The following is a 25,234-nucleotide window of genomic DNA, read 5'->3' on the forward strand; positions in this document are numbered from 1 at the left end:
GCAGAGAGAGGGTGCGGGGAGGGGAGAGGCACAAACAGAGACAGAACATGAGATTCAAGAGGAAAGGAGAAAGGACAAGCACACGGAGGAGGCAGCTTGTACAGAGCATGGGGCTGTGCCCAAAGTGGCCCTAGAGACCCCGGGGAGAGGAAGAGCCCACGTCCCAGGGGGCCTGGGGCCACAGACCCAGGTGGGGTCCTGGTACTCTTTCTGGGCTAGAATAGCAGCAGGAGCCAGTGAGGAGCTGAGAGAATGGACCCCCAAGGTGGTCAGTGCTGGTCAGTGTCAGGCCCCACAGCCAGCACCGCAGCCCCAGGTGCTGGTACTCAATTATGCCATCAGCACGTAGGTGCTCTTTCTATTTAATATCCCCAGATTCTATGGGGGAGAGACCCCCCCCACGGTCACAGATGGGTCCCTGGACCTGTGCTGTGCCTTTGGGGCAGCACTGTCCTACGGTGGACGAGAATGCACCTGGAGAGAGGTAAGCAGGCCAGGCCTCCCTGATGCCAGCTCTGGGCGAAGGGGGAAAGCCACTCATCTTCTTTGCATTACTGGGGTCCTTTTAAGGATCAGGGACCTCGTCACTGTGTGGTTTATCAAGGTATACCGGAGCACAAGTATCCAAGGGGAGCTCAGAGGATTCTTACACGTGCACACAGCTGTGTGCTCACTGCAGGCTCCCCCAGAGCCTCCACCAGGAGCCCCAACAGTGACCCCCTGTAGGACCCAAGTCAGGAGTGCCTGGCTTCAGACCTCCTCACTCGTGTACAAAACAAACAGCACGGCTCAGGCTGACTTCCAGCTACCCCCTCTAGATGGCCCTTGTCTGACCTCCCCAGTGACTCCCATTAGACCCCTGCTGACCACAGGGTGTGGGTGACTCACCCCTGGGACACCCCTACTGCCGTCAGTCACCACCGTGGGCTCCATGGGGCTGGTGCTCACCATCTGCGAAGGAACAGAGAGGCTGTGTGAGGTAGACGTCCTTGGACTGCACACCTCTGTGCACTGCAGGAATGGTGGGGAGGCTGCCTAGCTAAAGGCATCTGGTGCGATTAGATTCTGCAGTGTGGCGGGTACTCCACAGCTCACTCTGTTCCGGAAGGTCTAAATCATTCAAGTCACAGAGTGAGGACGTCCCCTTGGATTCTCTCTTTGTCCTCAGGGGTCCTCCTGGAGAGTCTTTCTAATGTTAGAAACTTTCCAATGTCAGGGCACCTGACTGACTTTTCAACCTCTGTCCCCAGATCACCTCATAGGCATCTTCCTTCCCAGAGTTGTCTTCCAAAATACACCCAGGAAGCAGAAAAAAATGGAGCAGATTTGATGCAACCAAGTGATCTATAGGCAACGTGACCAAGAAGCAGGGGTGTGGCCTGCATGAGGGCTGGGGATTGTTGGGCTGACTGGGGAACAATGGTCCCTCCCCCATGCACTGTTGAAGGTGCACTGCCCCTCACAAAAGCTGGGGGTGAGGGCACTTCCTTTCCTGAGCGCCTCTTCCCAAGCGCTTTTGCTGTGATCCCTGTGGCCCCTACCCCACCACTGCGCCAGAGTAGCCACTCCAGGGCCTTCCTTGTGGTAGACAGAGATTGGATGGAACTTGTAATTCTCTGGCCTCAGCCTTCCCGATTGCTGGGATTTTAGGTGTAAGGAACCATGCCCAGCTGAAGTCTGCAGCTACCGGAACAGCCTGGAGATGCACGAAGAGTGCCATGGACCAATGACCACGGCTCTACCCTAGTGGCCTGGCCGCATGGCTGAGCTTCTGTGCGGCTCAGAGCAGCCATGCAGAAAGGACGAGACAGGAAAAGAGCACAGGAAAGAGCGTGTAGACACTGACCTGCAAGACACAGGGCCCAGCAGGCTACAGCAGGCACTCAGTGGAGGGGGTGTTGGGGGCAGGTGAACGCACTGAGGAGCTTCCCACCCTGGCAGGCAGTTAACCCCATCCCTGACCCAGGTGCTGACTCACAGGCAAGTCTGGAGATGGGCTGGCATCGTCGTCCTGGCCACATGTGCTGCTGAAGGCCCTGAAGGTCTCACTGTTCTGCTTGTGCCTCTCGATGGTGGCCTGAATGACCTGTACACGGCAAAGTCCCAGGACTGTCAGAGCTGGGGGGACTTGGACGCTGTAGAGGGACGTGCCTGGCTCTGCCCGAGGATGGAGTCTAGGTGTTCACGAAGCATGGCCCAGGCCCCTGACCATCATATGTTTTCTAACCAATGGTGCAGGTTTTCCCTGGAGCCTTCTAGGTTGAAAAGACCACTTTGGAGAGTTCCATCATGAGCTCTTCTGGTTCATTAACGTCTTCATTAATATTTGTGATTTTATTTTTAGACAAGGTCTCACTAAGTTATTCAGGCTGGCCTTGAACTTGTCCTCTTGCCTCAGCTTCCCATTTAAGGCTCATTCATTTCTATTGATTTACATAAGGAGGGGGCTCAAACTGGCAAATAGATTGAAAAGCTCAGGTCATCTGAAGGTGCATACAAAGGCAACCACAGTCGTGGCCTCATACCAGGGCAGGACATGGGGCCAGGCAGTGCTGGGGGCGGCACGGGGCCACCCCTTCTCTCTGTTTCAATGTGAAATGGCTACTGCTCAGTAACTTGGGGATTTGGTTATTTCAAAACGTTAGATACTTCACCTACCCGAATCCATTCTTTCTTCTCTTCTTCTGTCCTATAAAAACAAAAAAAGTACTTTTGAATCCAGTCTGGGATACTGACTGTAAACTCCCAGGTTCCTTTCAGTCTTGAGCTGACACCTTATCTGATTCACCTGAGAATTTGAAAGTTTGGCCTGTGTCCCCTGACTAGCTGTGCAGACTCCCTGCAGCGATGTAAACCAACACCTCCCTGGCCCCCAACTGAAAATTCCAAAGCCCTCAGGTCATTGGTGGCGTGGAAGGCCAGACTTCCCACACAATGCCAGTCAGAGCCTGGCCTTAAAAGTTTAAAGTGACGCTGGGCGTGGTGGTGCGTGCCTGTAATCCCAGCACTCTGGAGGCTGAGGCAGGAGGATCGCTGTGTGTGAGACCAGCCTGGGCTACATAGTGAGACCCTGTCTCAAAAAACCAAAACCAAAAAAAAAAGGTAAAATGACCACAGCCACCGAAATTTAGGACAGCAACTCTGGTCAGCAAGTCTGACGTCAGATATACCTGACGAACACCTCGACACACGCACCAAAGCCTGAGAGTGAGAATGCAACAGGCAGCCGCACTGGCAACAGCAGGACCCAGGAGGAGGCTAAATGCCTGCCCGTGGGAACTGGTTAATGATCATGAGGGAGAATTTTTGCTGCTTTAGGAAATGGTGTAAGGACATGGGATGATTTCTGAGAAATCTGATGAAAAAAGCAAGATGCAGAAACAGGCTGTCCAGCAGCAGCCACCTGTGATATGGTGTGTGTGTGTATACACATCTGTGATGCTCACACAGCAGCAGATACTCTCGAGCCCCACACCATACCGAGTCTGAAGCTCCAGGCACCTTTTCCTTCCAGTCAGGATGAATGTATGCGCTGCATTTGGCTTCACAATATCCTGTACCTGAAGAACAAAGAACAAAACACAAACCAACACAAGCCAATCGCATTAGCTCTTCCTGGACACCAGCCTCGTGTTCTCGGATTTGGAGGTTTGCCCCTGGGGAGGCGTCAGAAGTGACCCAGCGGACTCTCCCGTCTGTAGGGAGAGGACATGGAGGCTCAGGGTCATGGTGGCCGATGGAGGCCACCACATGGGCTGGTCATGGGGGATGTAGGCTGGGACCGCCCCATCCTCTGTGCCTGGCACACTGCGGGCCAAACCCTCGGCCCAGCAGGCCTTCCCTAGAAGTTGCCCCCAGCCAGCCCTGCTCCCACCTTTCCCACCAGCACTGCTGGGCGCCACCTCTCTGCAGGAGCTGCACCCACTTAGCAAGGATGAGGCTCTTACGAGAAGGGCCAGGAGGGCCCCGGCCAGCCTGTGACACCTGAGCCCACATGGGCAGGTGCATCCTCGGTTTAAAGACACAAGTAAGAAAGCATGCATCCAGATGGAAGTGATGCGGCAGAGACATTTCTTCCTGAAATCTCAGATTCCATCCTCTTGACCAGCCCACAGACGGCAGTTCTGGCGTTCCTGGGGGTCCTTGAGCTGAGTCCCATCATAACGTCCAGCCCTCAACTGGCCAGCCAGTGACTTTAGGGAGATACACACCCTGGACCCTGCCCAGAACCTCTGGACTTTTCCAACCTCAGGCTGAGAATTATATTGATGTATCAAAGTCATTAAAACAAGACTAATTCTTATAAACACAGGGAAATGGTTTCTTCTAACTATGGAAAAGGTTTTGTTTTCTCCAGGCATTGCTTATGATTGTTTTTAATTCACCTGGATTCAGAGAATTTCAAGGGAAGTCGAAATCGTTGGGAATCGTTTAAGCAAACTTTTACTTTTTCAAATGATTAAATATCTTGATTTAACCACATTTTTTGAGCACCTGTTAATTCAAAGCTCTCATCGGGGATAAAATTCCAGCCTCCGTTGCTATGAGACATGAAACAGGCTCATGGGATGGGGGAATAACAAAAACACACAGGTGCTTAAGAGCCCTCTTCTGGCTCTGAGACAGTACAGGAGAGGAGAGATCCCGAGCCTGGGATCCAGGCTGGGCAAGCAGCCCACGCCCCAATCCAAATCTGCCCCTTTACCCAAAAGACACCAGTGGGTCTCTAAGTAGGGCCTGACCTCTACTACTGCCTACCGTCCCCAAAGCTGTACATTTTAGTTTTCTGACAACCTCCTATCTCCACTCATCCTTCAACATGAGGCCATTAGGGACCTGGCAGATGGGTTAAACCAGAGAGTGGATAGTCCTGCTTACATTAGGCCAAGATAATATCCCGGCAGCCCTTTGGTCACAGACGGAGTTGCTGGCCAGAGCTTAACATCCCTAGTGCTGCTTAATGACCCTTTGGTGTATGAAAGCTTTGGGAGAAAGGGCTCACCCACCTGAAGACCAGAGATGTCCATCTTCTCCCGAACACTGAACTTCTGTCCCATGAGCCGCAGTTTGGGCACACAGTAGAGGACCATGCTGTTGAACTGCAAGAGGGTGGCATGGTGAGGGGCCTGGGAGATGCTCACCTAGGACCCTTGTGAGGTCTCCTCTAAGGTCATTTTTAAAAAGATGTGCACAGTCATTTTAATTATGTTTACATCTCTGAGGCAAGAGACTGTGACGACGTTTTTATTTTTGGTCAGTTCCTATTTTTTACTTTGCCACATGCACATGGCTAATTGTGTAATGAGGAAGCAAACCTTGCTTTTGTGTGTGTGGTATCGGGGATCCAACTCGGGACCTTGAGCTTGCGAAGCAGGTGGCAGAACCACTGAGCTCAATTCCTGGCCCATGGAAGCAAACCTTTTGAATGAGCTACGGATGCACACACAGACACAGGGATGGATCACAAACAAATAGGCCAAGTGAATGAAGCCAGATGCATCTCATGGCATTTATGGGGTAAATGGAAAAGTGAAACTAGAGAAATAGAGAACAGATCAGTAGTGGCCAGGGGTCTGGGGTTGAGTAACCACACAGGGGCAGGACGAGGAAACTGGGGAGGAATAAGAATTGTGTCTCTTCTAGCTGTGCCAGGTGCCTTCTCATTGTAATTCCTTCCTGTCTTTTCCCCTTGCTCTAAGCCAGGGTCTGGTCCTGGGATAGCTGAATCAAGATGTGCCGCTACAGCCAAAGGCTGAGACCACGGCAGCAACTGGAGCAGAGCTGCTGACAAAAGAAGGTGCCAGCGGTCCTAGTAGGACAGGAAGTCCACAGCTGATCCTGCCTTTGGGCCACTGAGCCCTGCCAGTACTGCCCAGGGCCTGAGGGGGCAGGCAAAGGAGCTCTGGGGCTGGACTGGCAGCTGGGCTCACCAGGAAGAGGTGGCGATCCTGGGCGGTGCCGTTTTTGGCCGACAGCTTCTGGATGTGGCCCTCCTTGATCAGCTCATTGGCCGGGTTAACGATGTCTTCCTCCCCACCCAGTTGCTCATACACCTCCAGGAGCTTGTGCATTTTCTCCTGCAAGAGACATGGGGTCGAGCAGCGGCCACTGGGGGCACAGAGCCAAGTGGAACAGAATGGAGCGCAACACCAGGAAGCACTTGAGTCAGACACTGAAGCATGCACAGAGAATAACAAATAATAATATAACAGCGTTTCCATTGCAGTGTGTCAGTGCGATTCTATACACAATACGTGCTTTAGCTCACTGAATTCTATGAGATGGACACCATTATTATTCCCACTGTACAGACAAAGAAACCAAGGCATGAAGAGGTCAGTCAAAGGGCTATGATCCAGACTGGGCTAATCTGAGTGTCACTTCCCACGTCATGGTGATTGGTAGGGTGATCACATGGCCAAACAGTACCCTCTAGTATGAAGGAACAGGGTCAGCAGCTCATGGCCCTGGCCCTGAGCTGGAAGATAACACAGCAAAAGGTAGGATCGAACCTGTAAGGACCTCCACAGTAGCAGCAGGCTCTGATCTGGACTTGCTGTGCCTTGGCAGCTGTTGCCCTTGGACTTGAGTAATTGCAACTGTGTGCCTGGAAGCAGGTAGTTTAGGGTAGCCCTGCTGTCTGTGCTGGCAGGGCAGGGTTGAGGACTTCGTGGGAATTAGGGTGAATAGGCAGGCACCTGGTGTAGGTGCAGAGGCCCTCAGTGTGCTGGCTTACACCTGGCATGTCCCAGGGAGGCTGTGCTTATACCTGGCAGGTACTGGGGAGGTTGGGCATGCATTTAGCCTGTACTGGGTGGGGGGACTCAGCATACACATGCATGGCTTGTACTGGGGGTGCTAAGCATGCCCCTGGTATATACAGGGGGGCTAGGTATGTCCCAGTAGGTACTGAGGGAGCTGGGGGTGGAACTGATGTGTTCTAGGGGTGCTGGGTGTCCACCTGGTATGTAGTGGAAGAGGGTTAGATGTGTACCTAATATTCATGGGGGAGCTAAGTGAGAGCCTGGTGTGTACTGGGGGAACTGGGTGGGCTTCTGATGTGTACTGGCATGTACTGGGGAGGGCATGCACAGGACCAGCACATGAAAAGGATGCCGCACTTCTAGGGAGTGAACAGTGATGACAATCATGAGAGCTAACCCTTATTACACTTGTTCAGAGCACACTGTATATAGTAATTCTTTCAATCCCCATGAAGCCCAAAGAGACTAGGTCTGTCAGGGCCTCTATTTCAAAGATGGGGAAACTAAGGCACAGAGTGCTAAATAACTAACCAAAGACTATAGATCTAATAAGAAGCATGCCTCTCCAGCTCGAGTTGGAGTCCCTAACTACCCTGGGGACAGGGAGAAGGTGACACAGCCCACCCACTCTTGCTTTCTCTGTTCTACTCTATACCTCTCTCCAGCAGTGGACTCACCATTTTCCGTATAGCTGCGTTGGAGTGGTTGGCGGCTGTGGAGATGAGCTCCAGGGACCCTGCACGAGAAGGACCCGGATCAGCCGGGCAGGTGGGGGCTTCGCACATTCTCACCCAAGAGGCTGACTCTGGAGCTCAGGCAGCTGCCCCTGGTGAGGAGGCGCTGTCCCTGCATGAGGCCTTTCTCAGGGTGTCCTGGCTCTCCCACACCTGGCCCTGGGACAGGGTGAGGCCTGAGGCCCTGCAGATATGCGCCCCTTGCTGGAGATGCACTGGGGCCAATACCACGTGGGAACCCCACGCTCCGGCACAGACTTGGGTCCTTGTGGACCCAGCACTGAGGCCTAAGCTCTGGACAGGGAATGTTTGGCAGCACTTTCACTGAAACCAGCATCTAGTCAAAGGCCAGGCAACGGGATTTTCCTTTACTCTTACTCACTATGTCACTCACTGACCTGTTGAGGGCCGGTTTCCTCTGTCCTCCCTTGATGTCTCTGTGTCTATGATTCTGTCTCTGTCTCTCTCCCCTCCATCTCCCTGTCTCCTTGTGTTTCTATCTCTTTCAACCTCTCTCTCCCTCCACTGTCCTCCTGTTCCTCTGATTCTGTCTCTCTCCACTCTGTTTCTCAGTCTTTCTCTGAATCTCTCTCCTTCCTCTCTCTCTGTTTCTGTCTCTCTGTCTCCCTAATCTTTGTGCCCGTGTCTCTTTCCTCCTTCTCTTTTCCCTCCCACAGAGTTCACAGCAGATTGCCCTCACCCTCCGCTCAGGACCCCTCAGCCTGTGGCCACCCCCACTCACTCTCAGCATCCTTGCGGTCTGGCGCATCCTCAGGGAGCCTCCTCAAGTAGTCATTAAGAAGCAGCTCGTAGCGGGGAACCCTCTGGACGGGCTCTAGCATGTGGTGCTGCAGCGTCAGGTTCCCACACACTTCCTGCTTCTGCAAGACAGAGGGCAGCATGGGCGGGTACCGACACACATGTGACCACCACAGCCCCAGGAGGTTTCCCAGAGCTGACTGCTCTTTAAGACCCAACCAGCACGTTCACCATTTACAACGGGGAAACTGAGGCTGAAGCAGCTGAACAATGGCACCATAATCACAGCCCAGTGGGCTGACTCTAGACTCACAGCTTGCTCTTTACACACCTCCTCTTTGCAGAACATAAAGCAGGGACAAGACTGCTTCCTTCTGCAAGACTACATTCACCATGGACTGGAGCTGAGGTCCTATCCCTCTCTGCTGGGAAACGGAGCAGAGCTTCGCCCAACTCACCCTACAGAGAATCAGGTCAAGGACTCTGCTGGTGCCTGAGAGTTCTCTCATGGGAAACACAAGCAGGGGCATTTGAGCAGGCAGGTAGGACTCTGTGACCCTGGTGTCGAGGGTCTGCCCCACCTCACTAGCGGCTCCCACGATTTCCCACTTCTTTCTGAGTCGCAGTTCCCTCTCCCAGAGCCCTAGCAGTGACTTGCTGCTCCCTTGCATAAGGTAGACCCTTAATCCCATTACAGCCCCAGACATGTACAAGGGGCTATCAGAATATACAGTGATTTACAGGGATTTAGCTCAGTGGTGCCACTGTCTGCCTCACAAGCACAAGGTCCCGAGTTTGACTCCTGGTACTAAAAAAAAAAAAAAAAATCCCTTTTAATATACAGTGACTGTTTCAATTCTAAAAGTTTATTATGGTAAAAGACACACTGCTATTAGCCCTCTTCAAAACAGTCCCCGCTTTTCCAGCACGCTTACCCCATCCTTCTTGACAGTTTCTGAAGCAATTTTGAAAGTCCCCCTCTTACATCTTTATAAGGTGTGACCAAAAATACAGTGATCACTGCTGCTGAGCGCCATCCAGTGGGGAGGCAGGCTCGTAAAGAGCATTACCACGTGTCCTCATTCCCCTTACTCACCAGAACTGGAACCATGTGACCTCTGGCTCTTCCTCAACATCAAAATGACCAAACACAGATACATATGTGGAATCAACTGAAGACACCGAGGCAGCCAAGACAGCTCAACCAAAAACCCTAATGAGAGGAGCCTTCCAGAACTGCCTCAGAAAGTACCAAGAACCACGGGAGAAGTTTGTTCAAAGCAAGGGGAAGTCCTTCGAGGAGGGTTCATGACAGGGAATCAGTCACTGTAATGATTTTTTAAAAAATTAACATTCACTGTAGATTTTGATCATGCTGCAGCCCCTTTATCTCCTCCTCCCCTGGCAATGCTCATTTAAAGCATCTTGGCTTTACTCTTTAATCTTGGCTAAGAGGGCCCGCTGTTTCAGTCCCACTGGCCACCAGCTTCTGCCATCCTCCCTACCGGCCTCTGGAGGGCCTCAGTCACCTTTACCCACTCCAGGAAAAACAATTTTCAGCTCAGGTAAGCTCAAAACTGCCCTTGATGTAGCAGGGCCAGTAACTTCCTACTTTGCAACCTTTGTGAAAACAACTGCTTCAGACAAGAATCATCAAGTGATGAAGAGGAACAGGATAGTTACATGATCTAATAGTATCCCCCCACACAATACACAAAAAAACTATGAGTGGAGAGTGAAGAATCTGACTTCACAGTGGAGAGGCCAGGCAGGCCACCCGTAATCAAGTGAGAATCCCCAGAAATGGGACAAGTGGAAGATGTGTGAGGCCAGGCAGGGCCCAGTGAGAACATGGCATCATCTAGTAGAACCCAGTCGAATGCACAGCCTGCGCCAGATCATGGATGAACAGCAGACAAACCCAGCCTCCCCCAGAGGAGACAAGGACAGAGGCCTTGACGAAAGAGGACAAACTTGATAATGAACATGATGGGTGATCTTGGGTTGGGTTTTGAAACAGAAGGAAAAAAAAAAGAGTCATTGTGATAACTGGTGACATTTGAGTACAGGCTGTGGAACAAATAGAACTGTGAGATCAGTGCCAAAATTCTCGATTTTGATCACTGTACTGTGGTCATGCTGCAGAATATTCTTACCTGCTTTTAGCAATGAAGGGCTACAATATCAGCAACTAAGTCTCAAGAAACTCAAAAATAGTCATATGGATGTGTTTAGAGAAAAAAGTAAACAGGGCACAATTTATCTGTATGCCATTTTGCAACTTTTCTGTAAAGGTTTGAGATTATTCAAAAATAAAAGTTTCATTAAGTTAAAGTAAGCTTTGGGTTGAACAAAGGAAACCTTCCGAGACCATGGGAAACTTGACCACGACCTGATCCCATTCGGGCTGTGCCAGGGTTTCTCAGCCTTGGCCAACATTCAATAGGGGTGGAGAATTTTCTGCCATGAGCCATCCTGAGCACAGCAGGGCATCCCCATCTTCTGCCCACTGAATAACAGAAGCAACATCAATGTCTACAGACAGGGCCCAAGTCCTTGGGACATTTCACCTGCCAAGAATGGCTGTGCTGTGCTGAGGCTGAGGTACAGGGCATTCCCGTGGCCTGCTGGGTCCAGCACCTGGTGTCTACCCACCTAAAGGACACAATGGTCATCAGCCAGACTGTGACCAGAGGCTGTATCCACCAGCAAGTGTCCCCAGGCAGACGCTGTTCCGTACGGTGCAGTGCCAGTGTGCCCCAGCTTGATGGGCAGTGTGGGAAGAAAAGCACGTGAATCCTGACTGTGTCTTTTGGTTTCTGTTCTAAAACAACCAAACCAAATATCAACTGGCCAATGCAAATTTAGACAGAGTTCAACTTCCTCAGTTATAGCATTATGATGATGTCGAAGACAGCGACAATGACGACAGTGATGATGAAGGAGGAGGAAGAGGAAGAGAAGAGAAGAAAAGTAGCAAACGTAAGCTTCGGGACTAAGGATACCTGGGTCATTTGGAGCAAGAGTCAGGGGAAACTGGGGGACCCCAGCCAAGGTCTCTCTGGATAATTTACAGCGCGCTGGCAAGAGACTACAAGGAAAGACACCTATGCAACTCATCTCCTCCTTAGGGCCGCACTTGCACGGCCTACAGGATCCATCCTCTCAGAAACCCACTTGGGCTGGCTCCTGCTGCTTCAGGGGCCTAGCTGTCACCCAGCTGTGCGTGGCTGGACCTGCTCCCACCGTGCAGCAGCACAGGCTCCCAGACAGGTGACACGAGAGTCCTGAGGCAGCTGATGTGTCAGTAAAGGTGGAGCCTGGAGGTCCACATCCTGTGAACCACAAACACTAACTTGTGCTGCTAGGCCCCAATTACCCATCTGCAAAGTAAGTGATAATTTATCCCTGGGGGTCATTATGAAAATCAAAGCTTAAATAGAGCATCTGGACATGTCCCATAATTTTACTGATTTTCTATGTCTCCAAATTACAATGAACTCATCTGCTACTTTTGGATGTACAAAAATACATCCTCTCCCTCTCCCTCTCCCCCCCACCCCCTCTCACATACACACATGCCCAGGTACATGGGTCTTGAGGCTGTCTGCATGCAGCCACCTACCTGGATGCCGTGCACAACTTCCTTAAAGGGCGGAGAGCGCTGGATCCACGTGCTCACCAGCCCCACTGCCCGGTCAAAATTCTTGACATACTCGCCGTACATCTTCAAAAATGGGGCCAGCTTCTGCAGGATGTCCCCAAGCCGGGGATTTGTGTCCCTTGGTGGGGAAGAAAGGTCATCAGAGAAATAGCCTGGTTAGGACAAGGGCTCCTGAGGTTAGGGGACATGAACTTCACCAGGGGCAGACAAGGGCCTCTCAGCACTGTGTGGTGGTCACACATTGTTCACCCTCTCTGAGCCTGTTTCTTCCTCTGTGCCATATAGGGTAGAATATGATGTGTTACTGGGAGATCAAAGATTAGGATGCCAGGGGCGGGGATTTAGCTCAGTGGTTCTGGTGACTGTCTCACAAGTGCAAGGACCTGAGTTCTATCCCCAGTACCAAAAAAAAAAACCCCAAAAAAAAAAACCAAAAAGATTAGGATGCCAGCTGGGTCTAGTGGTGCATGCCTGTAATTCCAGCATTTTGAGAAGCTGAGCCAAGAGAATCACAAATTTGACCCAATCCAGGCAATTTAATGCGTTGGTATCAGGATTGAGCTCAGGGCCTTCACAGTGAGCTACATCCCCAGTCTTTTTTTTACTTTTAACTTTCAGACAGGTTCCTGCTGAGTCAATACGTTACCCAGGCTGACCTTCAACTTGGGTGCTCCTGCCTCAGCTTCCCAGTTTGTTGGGATTACAAGCATGTGCCACCACACCTGGCTCATTTTGCACCCTTTAACAAGCAAAGGTTAGAAACAGTGATTCTATCGAGTGTTGCCAAGGTCACAGGAAGGGTAGCCCTTGGCAATATTGATAAGACTTACTGCTGTTTTGGGACAGGGCTTTACAGATAAATTCTAAGTGAAAAACATTAATAGCCTTTTCTGTTAGAACACTTTACTGGAGATTTACTCTAAGTGAACAACCAAAAACAAAGGGAAAAAAAATCCATAGGCACCAAGCCATTGCTATGAGTTCCTACCACAGTGCACAGAAACAGGGTAGGGTGGGTAAGGGGTTGACCTTCTGTGCCACTGTCATAAAAGGAGCGGAGGAGGCCACACACACATCTATGGTTGAGTCTCCAGGGCCTGGAAGAAGGAAAGCCTGTGTCCACTAGATGTGAGCTTTGTCAGCCAGAAGATCCAGACCCAGCCCTGACCACCTTGCAGACACAGTGTAACCTGCTCTGCAACTGGATCCTTTCCTTCTGAAGATTCACAAAGTGACCCGGTCCTGAGCTCCTGGTGAAAACACTGGCTCTGGGCCCAGGGGACACCTTGGGGAAGCCAGGGCTTCAAGGGACCAGACAGCAAGGGCCCTAAGCAAACTTTAGGTGTCCCAGCATGGGTGCAGGGTGGGTAAAGAGAGAAACGGTGATGGATCATTAGTTCAACTGCACCTAGCTAAGAATGGGCAGAAGTGGAGAAGGGGCAGGAGGAGGAGGACCTGCAGTGCACCATCAAGGCAGAGGTGGCCTATGTGCTAGGAGGGAAAACAAAACCAACTAGCTTTTCTTGTTCACTGTTTTTGTTTCCAGACACAAAAAGTCACTTACTTAAATCCCTCTAAATGTATTCTGTGTCATCAGCTTCCTCAGACTCTAAGGCTTGGAAACACTGAGAGGCTGGTCAAGATCACCCACCAGGAAAGGATGGGGCTGGGATGGTACCCAGCACCACGCAGGGAAGAAAGGTGCGTAGGTCACCATGAGACAGTCCCCCAGGTGCCCTCCTGAATTCCAGGCACAGCAACTGCAGTTGAGGGGCCCCAGGGCTCTCAGGCAGTGTGGACAGTACTCACCACTCCTCTGTGATCCTCGTCCGCAGCTCAGGCAGCAAGAACTGCCCATGGAAGCGATAGATGGAGGAAATGTTAGAGAAGATACCGGTAGTGATTTCTGCAGGGATCCCCGCTTCTGTCAGCCTGGTGCAGAAAACCTGGGCATAGAGAAGCCCATGGTGGTCACTGAGTGTGGTCCACTGTGCATAGTGATGCAGGAAGGGCACTTGGGCAAGGCCCTACCTCATGCTTTCCATTGTTTCTTGTTTGTTTGTTTTTTTGAGACAGGATCTCACTACGTATTTGAGACTGACCTGGAACTCACTATGTAGCCCAGGCTGGTCTCGAACTCACAGCAATCCTCCTGCCTCAGCCTCCCGAGTGCTGGGATTACAGGCGTGCGCCACCACGCCTGGTTCTACCTCATACTTTCTTAATGAATGCCAGAGTCATTGTCTTTGCTTGACATAAACAACCTCATGACCTAACACAGATAGCTAGGGAGGCAGAGACCGTCCTGGGGAAAGGGGCAGGACATCTTTCCTCTCTCCCCTTTCAGAAGAAAAGGGAAGCTAATATTTCTTTTTCTGTCATGTGAGACAGAAGTGGAAGCAACACACTCTGTCAAACCCTGCTTTCCACAGGTGCTTCATTTCCTGTTCTCAGAAGCCCAGTGTTGCCACACAGACAGGGATGAGTAGCACCTACGGTCCCCAATTAGTTATGCAGAAAAGTACTCAGCAGCCATTCATGTGCTCAGTTAATGCAACTATGAAGAAGAAATGTCCCCAAGAGGATCAGACCCAACCTTTGTCCCATAGTCACAAGCACTGAAAGCAAAAATGTTTCTAGACTACACTTAAACGCATCTGAGTTTAGTATCAAAGCCATTCATATTCCAATTGTAAAGTCCAACTGATGCTAAGGAATGGGGTGTTTGCCCCCGAAACTCAGTGCTTGCCCACTGGGACTCTGGAAGTGGACCGAGGTGGTGCCTTGAGCCTATGGACGTCTCTACCTGGTCCAGCAGGTGTAGCCGCCTCACATAGGTCTCCTCGGTGTGCAGGAGCTCCTGGGCAATGTGGAGCAGCTTCTGGGGACTGCAGCACTGCAGAGAGAAGGGAAGCAAGTCACTGGGGGTAGGGTGGAGAAATGCACGTAAGTAGGGCTTACAAATGAGCAGGGTCACTGACTTGGCCAAAGGAGTTCACGGGACCTGGGCTACGGTGCTGAATTCTCACAGACGCTATTTTCATTTCTGCCAATCCCCCAAAGTGACTGTAGCCCAGAGATGACTCTACCTTCCTGGAACTTTCACTTAGCAGCTTCAGCACCCACATCAAAATCTGCTGCAGGGCTGGAGGTACAGTTCAGTGGTACAGTGCTTGCACAGCATGCACAAAACCCCGGGTCCCATCCCAGCACCACCAAAATACAGAACAGTGACATCGGCAAGGACAGTGGCAGGCTAGGAAGCAGCAGGCCCTCCCTCCCCACAAAGACACGGATTTGACAGCAATATGTGGACCAGAAAACCTTCAGCGGAATTCCAGAGACCAGTCGGAAGCTATAGCACCCATGATTGCAAACTGAGGAAGAGACTCCAGGGAAAGAAAAAGAGGCGACATTTGGTGTACTTGTCTTAGTCCATTTGTGCTGCAGATAACAAAATACCTATGAATGGGTATTTGTAAACAATAGACATTTATTTCTCACAGTTTTGGAGACTGGAAGTCCAAGATCACGCTACTTGCAGTTTCAGTGTCTGATAAAGGCCAGGTCTCTGTTTCCAAACCTCTGGGACACCTGTCCTCATATGATGGAAAGGGTAGAAAGGCAAAGAGGATAGCTAGGGGGTGCTGGGTCCTCGTGAAGCAGAAAAGCAGAAGAGAGTGAACCCATGAATTCCCTTCCTTCCTTTAATTTAATTTATTTTTTTCCAGGTGGGAGAATCAAGCTCAGGGTGTAGAACACTCTAGGTAAAGCCCTACCACGGAGCCACCTCCAGCTCCTCCTCCCTTCCTTTTCTAAGAGCCTTGTTTCCATCTACAAGGGGCCTGCCTGCCTTCATCACCCATCACCTCCTAAAGGCCCACCTCTTCGTACTATCACATTTGTAGCTAAGGTTTAACCAGTGAATTTGGGAGCACACGTGCAGTCTGTAACAGCAGGGCATTCTTTGCAGCTGGGAGGTCACAGCCCATACCAAGGCTCCTCCCACAGAGAAAAAACAAAGAGTTAACCATGCCTCCCTGGTCTGGCTTGTCTGAAGCCTGCCCAAGAAACCAGTCTCTGTTTTGTATAAGCAGAGTTTGCTCATGAGACCAGCACCAGAGTGAGAAAGCCACTGAAAGCAAAGGCTGACCTAGGTCAGCAGACAAGTGGCAAGGGAGCAGGAGATCAGAGAGGACAGGAGAGGCTCCAGGACCTTCAGTGAGGCTGTCTGGTGAAGCTCTGCCCCTGCGTCAAACCAGCGCACAAAGACTGGAAGAAGTGGTTTTTTTCAGATCCTAACCAATAAAAGTACAAGGCATACAAAGAAACAGGAAATATGATCCAATTAGAGGAACAAAATAAAACCCCCAAAACCAATCTGATGAGACAGATCTGTGAATTACTTGAGAAAAAAGTCAACACAGTGGGATACTGTGTAAAACTGCTAAAAGAGAACATAAATAACTAAGCAAAATCTGGAAACAATGCATGAACAAAATGTGTCATCCAAGAGATTTAAAAACTATGGAAAGAATGAAACTCATTCTGGGACTGCAAAATACAATGCCTGACCTGAGAAACTCGTAAGAGTTCAGTGGTGGATTTGACAAGAAATGTTCTTTTGGCGGGGAGGGGTCCCGGAATCAAACTTGGGTCCTTGCTTTTGAGAGGGAGGGGGCGGAACCACTGAGCTAAATCCTCGGCCCTCAGTGGTGGATTTGATTAGGCAAAAGAATCAGCAAACTTGAAGAGTGGTCATTTAAAATCACAGAGTCAGAGAAGCAGAACAATGGAGAAAAAAGCAAACAGACCACAAGGGACTCATGGGACACCATCAGATAAACCAGTCTATGCATGTCCAAGGCACAAAGGATAAAGGAGAGAATGGGACAGAGAATTTATTTGAAAAAATAATGGCTGAAAAATCTCCAAATCTGAGGAAATGGGCATGCAAATTCAAGGAGCTCAAAGAACTCTAACTAACCAAATGAATCAACAGAAAATGACACATAGATAAGCTATAATCAAACTGTCTAAAGTCAAAAACAATCTTGAAAACAGCAAGACAAAAGTAATCTGTTACACATAGGGGCTTCCATAAGGTTACCAGAGGATTTCTCGTGGGAGATTTTACAGGCTAGGAGGGAGTGATGATGCAGTCAAAGTGCTAAAAGGAAAAGAAAAAAAAACAAAAACCAACTCAACTAGGAATACAGTGCTGGGCAAAACTGTCCTGAAAAAATACAGGAGAGGGATGGGTGTGGCTGAGTGGTAGAGCACTTGACTAGAATGTGGGAAATCCTGCGTTCCATCCCAAAGACTAGGAAGAGAAGAAAGAGGAGGACCACGGGAAGGGAACAGGGAGGGGGTAAAGGACAGGGAGGGGGAAGAGAAATGAAGGCTTTTCCAAATAAACAAAAGTGAAGAGACTTCATTACCACTACATCTGCTAAAAAAAAGGATGATAAATAACATAAACCATACTTAATGGCTAAGGATATTGCTCAGTGGTAAAGAATTTGCCTAGTATGTACAAGACCTGGGGTTTAACCCCCAGCACCACACACATACAGATTTAGATTGGCTGAATGCACTAAAAATACTAGTACCCAGCTATATGCTATTTACAAGAAACTTACTCACTTTTGGTATAAGGACGTACATGAACTGAAAGTGGAAAGAATAAAAAGAGATATTCTGTGCAAATGGTAACCAAAAGAAAACAAGAACGCTCATATTTGTAGCAGGCAAATGGACTTCAATTTTAAAAGTATTACAAGAAGCAAGGGCATTGTATAATAAAAGGATCAAGTGACTGAGAAGATGTAATAATTGTGAATACTTATGCACCGAGCCTCAGAGGTTCTAAATATATGAAGCAAATTTTGATAGACTTGAAGGGAGAGATAGGTCTCCAGAAATGGAAAGTTGGGAATTACAATGCCTTACTTTCAGTGATGGATGAAATAGCTATATAGAAGATCAATATGAGCCTTGAAGAAAACTACAAACAATGATGCTTAACAGAAAAATACAGAACACTCTGCCCAACAACACCATAACACACACTGTCCTCAGGTGTACCAATCTTAATGAATTCAAGAAGATTGAAATCATCCAAGTATCTTTTCTAGCCACAATGAGTGAAACTAGAAAACAATAATACAATGAAAATCCTTTGATATGTACAAATTAAATAATATACCTTTAAACAACCAAAGGGTAAAAGGAGAAGTCACAAGGGAAATTAGAAATACATTGAGACTAAATGAAATTACAACATTCTTACAGACTGCAGTGAAAAGTAATGCAAAAAAGAAATTTTATAGCTGTAAATATGTACATTAAAAGAAAGATCTTGAATCAACAATATAAGTTTACATATCAACAAGCCAGAGAGAGGAGAGGAAGTTAACCCAAAGCTAGCAAAAGGAAGGAAACAATAAAGATGAGAACGGAGATAAATGGAACAGAATGGCAAAACGATAGAGAAAAAAATCAACAAAATTAAAAGTTGGTTTTTTGAAAAGAACAGAGTTGACCTTTAGCTAGTTGACTTAGAAAAAAAAAGATTTGAATAACAACTCAGAAATGAAAGAGGGGAGATTAAAATTGACACCATAGAAATTAAAATTTATAAGAGATACCAGGAATAAGTGTATGCCAATGAATTGCATCACCTAGAGGAAAAAAAGAAGTGCATAGAAACATACAACCTGTAAAGGCTCAATCACAAAGAAATGGAAACTCTGAAAAGATCAGTAATACATAAGGATGTGAATCAGTGACCAGTAACTTCCTAACAAAGAAAAATCCATGTCCACACGGCTTCACTAATGAATTCTATGGCAGATTTAAAGAAGAATTAACACAAATCTTCCTGAAACTGCTCCAGAAATTTGAAGAGGAGGGACTGCTTCCAAGCTCTTTCAGTGAAGCTAATGTTATCCTGATTCAAAACTGTAGAAAACACTACAAGGAGACAAAAACACAGGCCAATATCCTTGAGAGCTTGTTTGGAGGTTCTAGCAGGGGGACGCAACTACTCTTATACCCTTGACTGACGAAACGGTCCTCCTCTATGGGGGGTGGTCATCTTCTTCGACCAAGCGCGCAGCTTCAGAGGGGACGCACATGTATCGGTGAGGGAGGGACACTCGCCTAGCCAGCCAGATCAGCTGAATCAACCCTGGCGATCAATGAGGTGATAGATGTCATAGCCAGATCTCCCTCACATCCCAGGCCAATATCCTTGATGGATATTCATACCAAATTTCTCAATAAAATAGCACTAGGAGGGCCGGGGATTTGGCTCAGTGGTTCTGCCACCTGCCTCACAAACACAAGGTCCAGAGTTGATCCCCGGTGCAAAAAAAAAAAAAAAAAGGAAGGAAGAAAGGAAACCAAATTTATATTGAAAGGATGAAGCCCAATGTATGCGTTCAGTTTACTCTAGAATGCTTCTATGGTTCAACAGACAAAAATCAATCAGCAAAATATATCACACATTAAACAGAATGATCAAAAAAGACATAATCACAATGGATGTAGAAAGTGCATTTGACAAGATTGAACACCATTTCATGATTAAAAACACTCAACACACTGGGAATAGAAGTAAACAACCTCAATATAATAAAGGCATATATGAAAAGCCCATAGCAAACATCCTACTCAATAGTGAAAGACTAAATGCTTTTCCTCTAAGGTCAGGAACAAGACCAGGTTGGATGTCTACTTTTGCCAACTGTTTTTCACATGGTACTAGAATCCTAAACAGAGCAATTGGGGAAGAAAAATAATAGAAATAATTCCTCCAAATTGGCAAGGAAGTAGTAAAATTAAATCAGCTCACACATGATCTAATCTTATATGTAGAAAATCTAAAGACTCCATACAAAAAACTGTTAGGAGAAATGAACTAGATCAGCAAAGCCTCACTAACTTCTGGGGTACAGTCGCCTTCAGGAATGACTGTCTCCTGAGCTTCCTGCTCACCCCTGCTGTGCCCACAGCACCAGCTGTTGCAGGGTGGGGGACAACACAAGGCATGGTGAGCTCATGTCCAGGAGATGGCTGCTTGTCATCAGGTGGAGCCATGTCCTGCCCACACCAGGATGAGAATAGGCTGCCCTGAGCCAGGGGTAATCATACGAATTCATACGAATTCATACAGAACTGCCCTGGAATGGTTTGGCCTGAAGGAGAACCTGGGAGAAGGTGAGGAGCTCAGCTTGGAACAGCTTGATCTCAGTCACTTAATTCAGCACCTTGTGCTTCAATTTATCTATTTGTAAAAGAGACCCTGCACCCAGGCCCCCCATGTGTGACCCTGAAAGGACACATGAACTAGTAGTGGACCTCAGTACTCTCCGTACCTTACCCCACATGCACAAGGCACAGAAATTAAAAGTACTGAATGTTTTAAGTCTAATTCAGCCTCAGTTATTTTATTGAACTCCTTCTATGAATACAGAGTCTGTGGTAGGATGCAAAATGATTTTGCCCAGAAGCAGTCCCTTCCTGGGAATGGGCTCACCCTTCCCTCTCCTCTACCTGGCCCAGTGCCCTTATAGGCCCCATGGGAATGGGAGCCTCATGCCTGGCCTAGGCTACCCCATGCATACTCCAAGAACTGAATGAGTTCCTGACCAAGAAGTGTACTGGATTACATCATTAATCTTTCCATAGTGCCTTTCCTTAATTATTTTCAGCTTTTTCTAACTAATTTTCATGGTACAGAGCTTGGATTTGCTGATTTAATATGTGTGTACACCTGTGTCACCATCCCCCATCAGGATCCCTCTTTCTACCTCATGTATATTGGATCTGAAATGTCCCCCAAAGGCTATGTGTTAAAGGCTTGGGCCCCAGCACGGTGCTGCTGGGAGCCTTAAGAGGAGGAGCCTAGCGGGAGGTCTTTGGGTCATTAGGGGTGTGGCCTGGAAGGGAATTGTGGGATACAGCCCTGTCTTTCTCTCTTTCACTTCCTGGCCACAAGGCAAGTGGTTTTACTCTGTCACCTACTCCTGCCAAGATGCATCACCACAGGATCAAAGCTAGAGGACCAACTAATCATGGACTGAAACCTCTAAAACTGTGAGCCAAAATATACCTTCTCTCTTTCTAAGTTGATTATCTCAGGTATTTGCAGTGATGGAAGGCTGACTCAAACAGGATGAAACGCAATGTCCTGGGCTCCTGGACCGGTGCTTCCTCAGAGGACCACCTGGAGTGTCGTGAATGGTGTCCTAACCCTGTGCCCCAAAATGGAGAAGACAACCTGTTCTCATTAGTGACGGAAGCATGTCTTCCTATTACAGACATAGAGACTTGGTCCTGCCCCAGATATAAGTAGATAAACCTAGGGGTCTGCATTTTTCCAATCATTTCTTTTCCATATTCTGATACCCATGTTTATTAGTACATATTTGCTGTATATACTGACTACATTCCTTGTGGGGAGTTGGCGCATGTGCGTAACACATCTTAATTCTTTTTAAGTGCCCTCCTCTCCCTCCCCCCTCCTTCTATCTCTGGTTGACCTTCCCACTTGTTGGGGATCTATTCTTCTATTTTGTATTATTTATCTTTTATTTTGCTCTTTAAATTATTTACACTTTAGGCTTGTCATATAAGAGAAGCCATGCAATATTTGTGCTTCTGTGTTTGATCTATTTCACTTAACATTATGGCCTCAAAGTTCATCCATTTTCTTACAAATTACTCTTATTTATTTTTCTTTATGATTTAAATAGTAGTTCATTGCGTTATAAATATTTTTTGTATCCATTCCTCTGTTGGTGGGCATATAGGCTGCTTCCAGGATTTAGCTATTATGAGTTGTGCCGCTCTAAACATAAATATGCATGTATCACTATAATATGATGTTTATATTCTGATACTTTGACATCTGGGCCTTGCTGGCCCTGGAGAAACTGCCCTTCTGGAGAAACAGCCAACTCCTGGAGATAATAAAGGACTCAGCTCTGGTCACATTTTTCAAATGCAAACCAACTGTTACGGTATGCAGGCTCAAAGTTGCACAAATGAAAGTCTGCTTTGAGAAGGGAGCCCTAGGGTACCCTGCTGTGTAGGGCCTTGATTCCCTGAGATTTGATTCACAGTACTCAGCCATCCAGGCCCTCAAGAGGTGGTTGTAGTCCGTGATTCAAGGAGGCCTGACTACTGCTTAAGCAGACCTTGGCTCCATTCACATGGTGCTGCTTTTACCGGCTCACAGAATACAAAAGTCGTGGCATCAGGAAGGCTTCCACCCAGATTTCAGAAGGCCTGGGAGGACATGCAGTGTGCCCCTGACAGGGCAGTGCATGAAGCTGTGAGAGTAAAGCCGAAAATGCAATAGAGACCCCAGAAAGTTGGCGAAGCCAGGAATGCATAATGTTTGCTGAAAGGCTGAAAGCAGTGAACAGAGTCAGCCAGAGGGGTAGGACTGCACAGCCTTGAAGTTTGCAGTTCACCACAACTTGCTGGACAAAGAGCTACAGGATTTAATGTTTGCCCTGCTGGGTTTCTGTCTTGCTTTAGTCCCCTAGGTTACTATCCCCCTGATTCTCTCTTTTAGAATGGGAATGTTTATCTTGTGCCATTGTACATTGGCAGTGTTTAACTTTCTTTTTTATTTTTTTCAGAGGCTTGCAGCTAAGAGTTTGCCTCAAGTCTCAGAGGAGACACTGGACTTGGGACTTTTTAGCAATGCTGACACAGGACTTTGACAACTCTTAGAGTAAATGCATTTTGCATAAAGGGATTCACATGAGTCTCCTGGGGACCAGGGGTGGAATGAAATGTGTCTAGATGTCCCCCAAAGCCTCATCAGTCATAGGTGGGCTTTAGCTGAGTGGATCATGGGGACTAATCATCAGTGGAGTTTACAGCCAAATATGCTGTTAGGAGGCAGGCCCCCTGGTCAGAAGAGGTGGGTTACTGGTCTGGAAGGGTCTATCTTCCTCCCCAGCTCCTCCTTTCACTCTCTACTTCCTGGCTGCCATGAGGTGAGCACTTATTCCTCCACCATGTCCCTGTGCCGTGCCATCCTGCCTCGGAGCCAGCTGACTATGGTCTGAAATGTGAGCCAAAATAAATCTCTCCTCCTTAAATGGCAGGTGTCCAGTATTTTATCCCAGTGACAAGGAAAGTGACCAAGACCCCAACCAGCCTAACCCCACACTCCCACTTCCTCTCTGGGGCTCTTACATTCTGAGCTATTGGCCATTGGCCCTCATCACTGCAGGACTAGATAGCAGGACAAAGGAGGAGACCTCTGCCCCCAAGCTGCTGACATTATTCAAGCCAGCAATCCTGAGCCTGCTCACCCTGTCTCTCCTGTTCCTTCCTGAGAAAACCACTACGAGGCTCCCACCCACACTCCCGTCTTCTTTTTCTTTCCTCCCACGCTCCTCACTGACCCAGGGCTCCCCTATGTGACCTCCATGGCATAGTGTGCCCCTCCCATTGGGTACTGGAGCATCGAACTATGTTTCCACTGGTGGTTGTCACCTGATCTGTTGGCTGACTCGGTTCTCTCACCTGTGTGACACATGGACCCAGCCTTCCTTTTGCAAAGATGGTTCACCGGGCCAGGTCCTGGCTTCCCTTCCCTGTCAAGCTCATTGTCTCCTGAGCCTGCTGGATTATCAGCAACCTCACTACCAGGAGCTGGCAGGCCCAACCCAGTCACACATCTCCTGCACCAGTCGCCTGGCAGCACGCCCACACCCTGAGGAGCATAAACACCCATCCTGAGCCACATCCTCGGGTGACTCTGGAGGGGTACCAGGCTGCCCATGCCTCAGATTCCCCAGTGGTGCTCACACTTCCTTCCTCACAGGAGTGCTGCAAGGCTCACAGCAGGCACAATGAAGAGGGCAGCTGTGGGCAGCATCACCCATTAGACTGACCATCATCCCTCCTGTGGTGCAGGCATGGATACTAAGGCTCAGGAGAGTGTCCAAGGTGTGTGGGTGTGGCCTGAACTTTTCCCAGCAGACTCCATCCCAGGAACCTCCTCTAGTGAGAAGCAAGCTTGTGTACTTTCCTCTTGTGCATGGGTACCGCCCACCACAAGCTTTAAGCTCCTCCCACAGAGGGCTGGGAGTGAGGAGAAGGAGCCTACCTGGGCCAGGCCGACATCCTCATCAGCCCTGGAGGGCTTGTTCTCGGGATCAGGATCCTCACCCATGTCACTGTCAGCCTCGTCCCGCGGGATGGCCTGTGGGACCTGGCTGCCCACAGCTGTCTCAGGCTGCAGCCCCAGGCCAGTAGGATCTGGGGAGGCCTCACCACCATCTTCACAGGGGAAGTTCTCGCTGGCCATGCTGGAGGACGGGCTGTCGATTCCACTGTCCCGGTTGGGAATCTTCATGCTGCTCAGTGCCCCCAGGGGGCCAGGGTCTGAGGAGCTGTCATCTGCTGTGGCAGGCCTGCCACCATTCCCTCGGTGGGCACCAGGCCCAATGGGAAGGGCTCGGAGCTTCCCCAGGGAGGAGCTGCCAGGTCCAGCATTGGGTTTCCCAGGAGGAGAAACAGCTTCTGGGGGTGCTGAAGACCCTCCACTCAACTCCATCCTAAAAGTTAAAATCACTGGGCTCTGGGTGGGGGCTGGCCAGGGGCTTCCTGTGAAGGAGAAACAAGCCCAGCTCAGTGCAGCTCCCCTAAACCACCTGTTATAGTTTATATCTAGATGTACCACCAGAGCTTCATGTGCTCATAGGGGGCTTCGGGGAGGTGAATGGATGGTGGAGGTGGGTCACTGTAGGTGTGGCCTGGAGATAGATATATAGATATATGCACACGCGTGCGCAAGCACGTGCACGCACACACACACACACACACACACACACACACACACACACACACACACACACATATAGGGACTGTTTCTCCTCTGCCATGCCGCTCTGCCTTGGAACCAGCTGACTACATACTGAAACCTCTATCCATTGTCAGTCAAAAGAAACCTCTCCTCCTTTAACTTGTGGGTGTTGGATATTTTGCCCCAGCAATGAGAGATTGATTAAGACACCACCCCCAGCGAAAGTCTAGAGGTGGCAAGCTAGAGCTGTGTCAGCACCCTGGTCAGTTTCAGCTGGGTCCTAGCTAGATAGGCTTTCAGAGAATGGCTGGTGTTTTATTTTAAAAATAAGTTTTGCTGGGTGTGGTTGTACACACTCATAACCCTAGCACTTGGAAGGCTGAGGCAGGAAGATTACAAGTTCAGGGTCACCGAGGCAATTTAGCAAGAACTTGTTTCAAAAAAAGTCTCATATATTAAAAAAAAAAAAAAAAAA

The 25,234-nt window shown here is 48.8% G+C and overlaps 1 protein-coding gene across 2 annotated transcripts in view; it reads right to left on the reverse strand.

Moving 5' to 3' along the window:
* The window catches only part of Fgd3 (FYVE, RhoGEF and PH domain containing 3), a 53,982-nt gene that overhangs the window by 10,732 nt on the left and 18,016 nt on the right, over nt 1-25,234 (reverse strand). For both annotated transcript variants that reach the window (XM_033756523.1, XM_010607559.3), the window contains exons 3-14: nt 24,061-24,560; nt 14,728-14,817; nt 13,731-13,867; nt 11,883-12,039; nt 8,241-8,379; nt 7,442-7,500; nt 5,931-6,077; nt 5,007-5,099; nt 3,481-3,560; nt 2,659-2,689; nt 1,979-2,086; nt 889-951 (exon numbers count right to left, since the gene is read on the reverse strand). In XM_033756523.1, the coding sequence (XP_033612414.1) occupies nt 889-951; nt 1,979-2,086; nt 2,659-2,689; nt 3,481-3,560; nt 5,007-5,099; nt 5,931-6,077; nt 7,442-7,500; nt 8,241-8,379; nt 11,883-12,039; nt 13,731-13,867; nt 14,728-14,817; nt 24,061-24,560 (1,604 nt within the window). The remainder of the gene's footprint in view (nt 1-888; nt 952-1,978; nt 2,087-2,658; nt 2,690-3,480; nt 3,561-5,006; nt 5,100-5,930; nt 6,078-7,441; nt 7,501-8,240; nt 8,380-11,882; nt 12,040-13,730; nt 13,868-14,727; nt 14,818-24,060; nt 24,561-25,234) is intronic.

The sequence above is a fragment of the Fukomys damarensis genome, unplaced genomic scaffold (genome assembly GCF_012274545.1).
Source record: "Fukomys damarensis isolate Sample0158 unplaced genomic scaffold, DMR_v1.0_HiC HiC_scaffold_27, whole genome shotgun sequence".
Lineage (NCBI taxonomy): Eukaryota > Metazoa > Chordata > Mammalia > Rodentia > Bathyergidae > Fukomys > Fukomys damarensis.